A 9,568-nucleotide genomic window follows, 5' to 3' on the forward strand; every position below is an offset into this window, starting at 1 on the left:
TGATTAGTTGTTTAGTTGTAGATTTTTCTCGTCTTATGACCACCCCTTGAACAAGGCAATGCTTTTGCCAGCAATCTTTTATCATTGGTTTGCAGATATTTACGCAACCATTTGCTCTTTCCAAGACAAAAAATAAAAAAGTTGTACAAACGGTATATCTGTGAGAGTGCAGCTTTAATAACACATCATATAAGTTTGCAAATTAACCATTGCTATTGTGTACATATTTGAAAACTAAATTATCTTTATTGTTAAATGATATAAACTCGGCGGCATTCCAATATTCCCATTTAAGCAGACCAATTAACAAATACATAGTCGGGGTCGGCGTAGTAAAATCTTTGGCTTCATTCTTTACATTGTTTTTGTATTCAGAATTAAAGTGAAATTGGTATAATCTATGCAAAACGGCCCGTACCTTGTAGGCTCGGCCTTGGATTCGTAAACGTATTCCCTGCTAAAAGGTTGAAGTTATTTTGGGTAAAATTCAAATGCTTTCACTGTATTTAAATGTTTTTTTATTTGCATGGTCTACTTGTAGTCAATTCTCCATTTTTACATCGAAATACATACGTAAATATACTTCTAAAGGTCTCGTGTCAGAATGAATGATTAATACTTTAATCGTCATACCGCGTACCAAGTACAATGGTGCTAGGTGTACGCATTTAAAAAATAACGTCTTATGTTTCTTCTATCTATGTCTTCTTTTTCAGTATCAATATAGTATTTGCATTCAACCTGCATGTATTTGAATTATAATCCGCTTTAAACTGGCGAGCGCCGCTGTAGCGAATGAGGTCCTATCATCAATTATAGATAGCGGATGATGCACAAAGTCTGCCGAGGAAGGATTGGAGCACAAAAAATGAACACCATTTAATCACATAACGATTTTCATCTTAACACATATTCCTATCCTGTAGTTCCTATAGTGCGGCAAAGCCCTGTTTGATTATCATACACCGGGCCCTTTGACATCCGTAGTGTGCATCGTCGGGCAACCATCTCCGGTATATGCAATAATTAATAATACTTTTATGACCAAGTACAGCATGAAACGGAAAATAAATATCACAACACACCAAGAGACCGAACATGAGAATCAAAATTATAGGCAATGCCACGAAAACAATAATCCTTTGTGTCGTAACATTAGGAGACCCAACCGCTGAAGTTGTGCTATAAGGGGTCGCAAAATACGATGTATGTACATGAAGCGAAAAACAATTACAACACAGCATAGGACCAAACAGGAAAATCAAAACCATAGACAATGCAAAAAAACAATTCCATCCTTTGCTTCGTTATATTTGGAGAACCAATCGCTTGAATTAGTTTGCTATGTGCCGCATAATACCTACATGCGAACCAAAAATGTGCGCTGCACACTATGTTAAAAACACGAATTTTGTAATAAAAACACATCGCTGTATTTCAATATTGACCAAAAAGGGATTATTTAAGGAATGAATTGCGGGGTTGGTGTCATTATCGGGGTATGAACGCACTTGGGCTGGTCAAAGTGTGTGGAGTCCGAATGATTCCACGCGTACGTTGACCAGCCCAATTGCGTTCATATCCCCGATAATGACATCAACCCTGCAATTCATTCCTTAAATTCACACCAATAGTTCATTATTTCATTCAAGAATTGTTAAAAAATACTTCATTTCATTTAAGAAAACCTTTCAGTAATCCTTTTTTACCCATAATGTAAATAGAACGACCCGACTGTAACCGGAAACATTTTTTTCAAATGACGTCACAATAACGCGGGAAAAAATCAACCACTGGAAACACATTTGGCAATAATACGTTTAAAATAGAATAAATTAACACTTTCTTAAATGTTGATTTATATTTACGAGACCTACTGACACAATACAACAATTACAAGATCAATAGTTTTGATGTATATTGTTATGCGATGAATTGCGATCCGAACATATCCGAAGATGTTGCGTTCATCGATTGATAAACGCAATTGCCGAAAGGCAGTTCATTTAAGGAATGGAAGTTGAGGTGTAAATATATTAGAATTAACAAATGAAATCACATGGTTGTATAATCCAAATTATTTCTATAATGACCAAGTCCAAATGGGTTGACGACTCGCTAATGATATTATTGCATTTTGCAAGGGGCTTCTGGTAAATACATTGGATAATGTAACCATGTGCTTTAAATTATTTACAAAAAAAAATCATATTATTGTTCAACTGATTGTACATAGTGGTTTGATGTTAGGTTAATGAATTAGGGCCTCATGGAAAACAACTTAAATCATATTATACCTTAATACAATAATCGGAACAAGAAATACATGAACCATTCTAAGTTTAAGGCCAAAAATTGCTGACCTATGCTGAAACCGATGTGCTAAATATTGGAATGTACATGCACTTATATTCAGCTGATTACACAAGTCAATCACGACATTCGATACAATCATAGCGTACATACAAACGAACTTACGTTGTTTCGGTTTTCTTTCACACAATTTTGAATAGAGCTAAAATCCCTCAGATGCCTGCTTACAAATATAGATTTGTCAATGTAAATGTTGAATGATTATTGATGTTTAACAAGTATAATGCATGTCCATGCTCACTATGTAGAATACCTGACCATATGTGTAACCCGTTTTCGAAAAATCTACTTTCCATTTAAATGTTTTCTATATTAACACTCAAAGGGAAGCTACTGATATTGTGTAGAATAATTGCTTTTTCTTCACATCATTATTAGAATGACGTATATAGCTAAATGAAAAAAATGGATAGTGGGAATCAAATTTGAAGCATGCAACCATGCCAATTTTCACTCTTATTTGAACGCGTCCATATACTCTTATTAAGGGTTGTGTGTGTGTGTGTGTGTGTGTGTGTGCGTGCGTGCGTGCGTGCGTGCGTGCGTGTGTGTGTGTGAAATGATATTTCATGGCTTTCAAGGCTACATTAAAGGAACATTTAAAACTTTTCAATGTTTATATAAATTAAAGAAAAAAACACTAGTATTTGTCCATTGGATACAGCCATGTATTATTAGTTACTGTAAGTAGCTAGGGGTGTATGGGATATACACTTCAGTATTTTCATTCCATGTACGAGCTGAGCTCACACGTGGTATGATAACACTGATGGTGCATATCCAATACACCGTGATTCTATCTGTAAAACGATTATATCTCATCGAGTTTTTTTATTAGTAATACAGATACTAAGTTTACAAAAATAATTACATTTTATTATACAAAATATAAGGGGTGTATGGATTATACACTCCCTCCGCGTGATCAATTATGACCAATTGGATAGCGTCATTTATGTAGGAGGTGAGATAATAAACTTTATTACGGCTTAGTTTTAAATATGTTTAGGCGACAGTTGGCTTCTTCTGTAAGAAATATAGTACCTTGAAGGAGATAGCACAGGCACTAGTAATAACTATATTGTAATATGTGTTTAATGTTTGTTTTTGTCGATGTGTGTCTAGTGTTCGCTTACTCCGAGTACCTTTAAGCACAACATTGGATAAATGTTACGGTGGAGGAAATCGATAATGAAGAAGAGCATATCATGTAATAGAATAGCTGAGGAATCCGCTGGTGGAGCAGACTGTAAAAGAATAGCTGAGGTACTTGATGGTGAAGCAGACTATGATACAATAGCTGTGGTACCTGATGGTAGAGCAGACTGTAATCAAATAGCTGAGGTACTTGATGTTGAAAAAAACTGTTGCAGAAAATCTGAGGTACCAGATTGCGGAGCAGACTGTAAAAGAATAGCTGAGGTACCTGATGTTGAAGCAGACTGTAATATAATAGCTGAGGTTAATGCTGGTGAAGCAGGCTGCAATATAATAGCTTAGGTACCTCCTTGTGAAGCAGATTATAATGGAATAGCTGAGGTATCTGATGGTGAAGCAGACTGTAATGGAATTGCTGAGGTATCTTTTGGTGCATCAGACTGTAATAGAATAGCTGAGGTATCTGATAATGAAGCAGACTGTAATGTAATAGCTGAGGTATCTGATGGTGAAGTAGACTGTAATGGAATTGCTGAGGTATCTGATGGTGCAGCAGACTGTAATAGAATATCTGAGGTATCTGATTATGAAGTAGACTGTAATGGAATAGCTGAGGTAGCTGATGGTGAAGCAGACAGTAATGGAATAGTTGAGATATCTGATGGTGGATAAGACTCCTATAGAAAAGCTGAGGTACCTGATAGTGAAGCAGACTATAATAAAATAGCTGAGGTACCTGTTGGCGAAGCATACTGTTACAGAATAGCTGAGGTACCTGATGGTGGAGCAGACTGTAAAATAATAGCTAAGGTACCTGATGGTTGATAAGACTCCGAAAGAATAGCTGAGGTACCTGATGGTGGAGTAGACTGTAATAGTATAGCTGAGGTAGCTGATGGTGAAGCAGACAGTAATGGAATAGTTGAGATATCTGATGGTGGATAAGACTCCTATAGAAAAGCTGAGGTACCTGATAGTGAAGCAGACTATAATAAAATAGCTGGTGTACCTGTTTGTGAAGCATACTGTTACAGAATAGCTGAGATACCTGATGGTGGAGCACACTGTAAAACATTGGCTTAGGTACCTGATGGTGGGTTAGACTCCGAAAGAATAGCAGAGGTAACTGATGGTGGAGCAGACTGTAATAGAATAGCTAAGGTACCTGATGGTGGATTAGACTCCGAAAGAATAGCTGAGGTACCTGATGGTGGAACAGACTGTAATTGAATAGCTAAGGTACCTGATGGTGGATTAGACTTCTATAGAAAAGCTGAGGAACCTGATGGTGGAGCAGACTGTAATAGTATAGCTGAGGAACCTGGTGGTGAAGCAGGCTGTAATAGAATAGCTGAGGTACCTGATGGTAAAACAGACTGAAACGTCATAGCTGAGGTATCCGAAGGTGGAGCAGACTGTAATAAAATAGCTGAGGTAACTGATGGTGAAGCAGACTGTAATAAAATAGCTGATGTAACTGTTGTTGAAGCATACTGTTACAGAATAGCTGAGGTACCTGATGGTGGATCAGACTGTAAAATAATAGCTAAGGTACCTGGTGGATCAAATTCCTATAGAATAGCTGAGGTACCTGATGGTGGATCAGACTGTAATAGAATAAGTGAGGAACCTGATGGTGCTGCAGACTGTAAAAGAATAGCTGAAGTTCTTGATGGTGGTGTAGAGTGTACTAATATAATAGCTGAGGTTTCTGATGGTGAAGTAGACTGTTATAGAATAGCTGAAGTACCTGATGGTGGAGCAGACTGTAAAATAATAGCTGAGGTACTCGATGGTAGATCTGACTGTTATAGAATAGCTGAGGTACCTGATGGTGAAACAGACTGTAATAGAATAGCGTAGGTAAATGATATAGGATCAGGCTTTAAAAAATAAGGTATCTTAAGATGGTAAATCTGACTGTTATAGAATAGCTGAGGTACCTAATGGCCGAGCAGACAGCAAAATAGTAGCTGAGGTACCTGAGCGTGGAGCAGACAGTAATAGAATAGCTGAGGAACCTGATGGTAGATATGACTGTTATATTAAAGCAGAGGTACCTTATGGTGGAGCAGACAGAAAAAGAATAGCTGAGGTACCTGATATAGGAGCAGACTGTAATATAATAGCTGAGGCATCTGATTGTGGAGCAGTATGTAATGTAATAGCTGAGGTATCTGATGGTGGAGTACACTGTTACAAAACCGCTATGGTAACTGAATGTGAAGGACACTGTAATAAAATAGCTGATTTACCTGTTGGTGAAGCAAACATTTACAGAATAGCTGAGATAACTGATGGTGGAGCAGACGGTAAAATGATAGCTAAGGTACCTGATGGATGATCAGACTCATAAAGAAACACTGAGGTACCTGATAGTGGAGCAGACAGTAATAGAATAGCTGTGGAACCTGATGGTGAAACAGACTGTAAAAGAATAGCTGAGGTACTTGATGGTAGAGCGGATGTTATAGAACAGCTGAGGTAACTGATGGTGAAGTAGACTGTTATAGTGTAGCTGAACTACCTGATGGTGAAGATGACTGTAAAATAATAGCTGCGGTTCTTGAGGGTGAAGCAGACTGTAATAGAATAGCTGAAGTACCGGATGGTCAATAAGACTGTTAAAGAATAGCTGAAATACCTGATGGTGGAGCAGACTGTAAAAAATAAGGTATCTGATGGTAGATCTGACTGGTATAGAATAGCTGAGGTACCTGATTGTGGAGCAGACAGCAAAAGAGTAGCTGAGGTACCTGATGGTGGAGAAGACAGCAAAATAATAGCTGTACAATAGGTACCTTATGCTGGGGCTGACTGTCATTGAATAGCTGAGGTACCTGATCGTGGAGCAGACTGTACTAGAATAGCTAAGGTACATCATGGTGGAGCAGAGTGTTATAGTACAGCTGAGGTACCTAATGGTGGAGCAGACTGTTATAGAATAACTGAGGTACCTGATTGTGAAGCAGACTGAAATAGAATAGCTGAGGTACCTGATAATTTATTTAACTTTTATAGAATAGCTGAAGTATCTGATGGTTGATCAGACTGTAAATAAACTAAAGATACCTGATGGTGGATCTGACTGTTAAAGAATAGCTGAGGTACCTGGCAGTGGAGCAGACAGCAAAAGTGTAGCTGAGGTGCATGATGGTGGAGCAGACTTTAAAAGAATAGCTGAGTTACTTGATGGCGGAGCAGCCTGTGTAATTAACGCTTACTTACCTGATGGTGGATCAGGCTGTTATCGACAGCTGAGGTACCTGCTGGTAGAGCAAACTTTAAAATGAAAGTTAAGGTATCTGATTGTGGATCAGACTGTTATAAAATAGCGGAGGTACCTGATGGTTGAGCAGACTGCAAAAGAAAAACTGAGGTACCCGATGGTGGATCAGACTATTATAGAATAGCTGAGGAACCTGACGGTGGAGCAGACTGTAAAAGAATAGATGAAGTACATGATAGTTGAGCAGACTAAAATAGAATATCTTATGAACCTGGTGGGGAAACAGAATGCAATAGAAAATCTGAAGTACCTGATGGTGGAGCAGACTGTAATTAAATAGCTGAGGTACCTGATTGTGGAACAGCCTATAAAAATAGCTAAGGTATCTGATGGTGAATCAAACTAGTTTAGAAAAGCTGAAATACCTGATGGTGGAGCAGACTGTTATCGAAAAGCTGAGGTACCTGATGAAGGAGCAGACTGTTATTGAATAGCTGAGATACCTGATGGTGGAGCAGACTCTCCTAGAATAGCTGAGGTACCTGATTTTGGAGTAGACTGTTATCGAATAGCTGAGGTATCTGATGGTGGGGCAGACCGTTATCGAACAGCTGAGGTATTTGATGCAGGAGCAGACTGCTATTCAATAGATGAGGTACATAATGGTGGAGCAGACTGTTATATAATAAATGAGGAACCCGGCGGTTGAGCAGACTGTAATTTAAAAGCTTAGGTACCTGATGGTGGATCAGACGGCTATAAAATAGCTGAGGTTTCTGATGGTGGAGCAGACCGCAAAAGAAAAGCTGAGGTACCCGATAATGGATCAGACTGTTATAGAATAGCTGAGGAGCCTGACGGTGTAGCCAACTGTAAAAGAATAGATGAAGTACCTGATAGATGAGCAGACTGAACTAGAATAGCTAATGTACCTGGTGGTGAAGCAGAATGTAATAGAATAGCTGAAGTACCTGATGGTGGAGCAGACAGTAATCAAATAGCTTAGGTACCTAATTGTGGCACAGACTATAAAAATAGCTAAGGTATCTGATGGTAGATCAAACTAGTTTAGAAAATCTGAGATACCTGATGGTGGAGCAGACTGTTATCGAAAAGCTGAGGTATCTGATTCAGAAGCAGACTGTTATTGAATAGCTGAGGAACCTGATGGTGGAGCAGACTCTCCTAGAATAGCTGAGGTACCTGATTTTGGAGTAGACTGTTATCGAATAGCTGAGGTACCTGATGGTGGAGCAAACTATAATCGATAAGCTGATGTACTTCATGGTTTAGTAGACTGTTATCGAATAGCTGAGGTACCTAATTGTGAAGCAGACTGTTATCGAATAGCTGAAATACCTGATGTAGAAGCAGGCTGTTATCGAATAGCTGAGGTACCTGATGGTGGAGCAGTCTGTTATGGAATAGCTGAGTTACCTTATGGATGAGTAGACTGTGATCAAATAGCTGAGCTACCAGATGGTGGAGCAGACTGTTATCGAATAGCTGATGTACCTGATGCAGGAGCAGACTGTTATCGAATAGCTTAGGTACCTGATTGTGGAGCAGACTGTAATTGAAAAGCTGAGGTACATGATGATAGAACAGAATGTGCTTGAATAGCTGAAGTACCTGATGGTGGAGCAGAATGTAATAGATTAGCTGATGTACCTGATGGTGAAGCAGACTGTAATCGAATAGCTGAGGTACATGATGATGGAACAGAATGTAATAGATTAGCTGATGTACCTGATGGTGAAGCAGACTGTAATCGAATAGCTGAAGTACCTGATGGTGGAGCAGAATGTAATAGATTAGCTGATGTACCTGATGATGGAGCAGAATGTAATAGATTAGCTGATGTACCTGATTGTGAAGCAGACTGTAATAGATTAGCTGAAGTACCTGATGGTGAAGCAGAACCTAATAGATTAGCTGATGTACCTGATGGTGGAGCACAATGTAATAGATTAGCTGATGTACCTGATGGTGAAGCAGACTGTAATCGAATAGCTGAAGTACCTGATGGTGAAGCAGAATGTAATGGATTAGCTGATGTACCTGATGGTGAAGCAGAACCTAATATATTAGCTGATGTACCTGATGGTGGAGCACAATGTAATAGATTAGCTGATGTACCTGATGGTGAAGCAGACTGTAATCGAATAACTGAAGTACCTGATGGTGGAGCAGAATGTAATGGATTAGCTGATGTACCTGATGGTGGAACACAATGTAATAGATTAGCTGATGTACCTGATGGTGAAGCAGACTGTAATCGAATAGCTGAAGTACCTGATGGTGGAGCAGAATGTAATGGATTAGCTGATGTACCTGATGGTGAAGCAGGCTGTAATCGAATTGCTGAGGTGCATGATGATGGAGCAGACTGTAATCGTATAGCTGAAGTACCTGATGGTGGAGCAGACTGTTATCGAATAGCTGAGGTAGCTGATGGTGGATCAGAAAGCTATCGATAAGCTGTGTTACCTTATGGTAGAGCATATTGTAATAGAATAGCTGAGGTACCTGATATGGAGTAGACTGTAATATAATATCTGAGGTATCTGATTGTATACAGACCGCCACCTTTAAAATACACCCAACCGCAATTGTGGCAACTGTGATCCGCACTCTTTGCTCCACCATCTTTCACGCATTGATTTGTTAGTTACTTTATTCTGGATCTAGAATGTTTAGCCTTATAATAATTGTGTGCCATTGATACCTAATCCATTCGAAAAATAGTCAGCCTTACTTGGAGACAAGTTACTCTGCAATGGCAATAGCACTGGACAATACGGTAAA

General features: G+C 38.9%; 1 protein-coding gene across 1 annotated transcript; it reads left to right on the forward strand.

The window, feature by feature from the left end:
- The first annotated feature begins 3,564 nt into the window (after positions 1-3,564).
- On the forward strand, positions 3,565-9,240 carry LOC128225892 (uncharacterized). Its single transcript, XM_052935790.1, has 8 exons — positions 3,565-3,688; positions 3,893-4,168; positions 4,766-4,897; positions 5,021-5,390; positions 5,911-6,015; positions 6,629-6,803; positions 7,494-7,632; positions 8,384-9,240. Exons 1-8 carry the CDS (start codon positions 3,565-3,567, stop codon positions 9,238-9,240), a joined length of 2,178 nt encoding a protein of 725 aa, XP_052791750.1.
- Positions 9,241-9,568: the final 328 nt, after the last annotated feature.

Source organism: Mya arenaria, chromosome 3 (genome assembly GCF_026914265.1).
Source record: "Mya arenaria isolate MELC-2E11 chromosome 3, ASM2691426v1".
In the NCBI taxonomy this organism is placed as follows: Eukaryota; Metazoa; Mollusca; class Bivalvia; order Myida; family Myidae; genus Mya; species Mya arenaria.

What these genes read in the sequence shown, in the direction of transcription:
- LOC128225892 (XM_052935790.1), top strand. Translation starts at nt 3,565, where the DNA reads ATGAAGAAGAGCATATCATGTAATAGAATAGCTGAGGAATCCGCTGGT. An exon ending in ACAGACTGTAATAGAATAGC is followed by an intron (nt 5,391 to 5,910) that starts GTAGGTAAATGA and finishes GGTACCTGATAG; the next exon opens with TGGAGCAGACAGTAATAGAA. An exon ending in GCCTGACGGTGTAGCCAACT is followed by an intron (nt 7,633 to 8,383) that starts GTAAAAGAATAG and finishes GTGCTTGAATAG; the next exon opens with CTGAAGTACCTGATGGTGGA.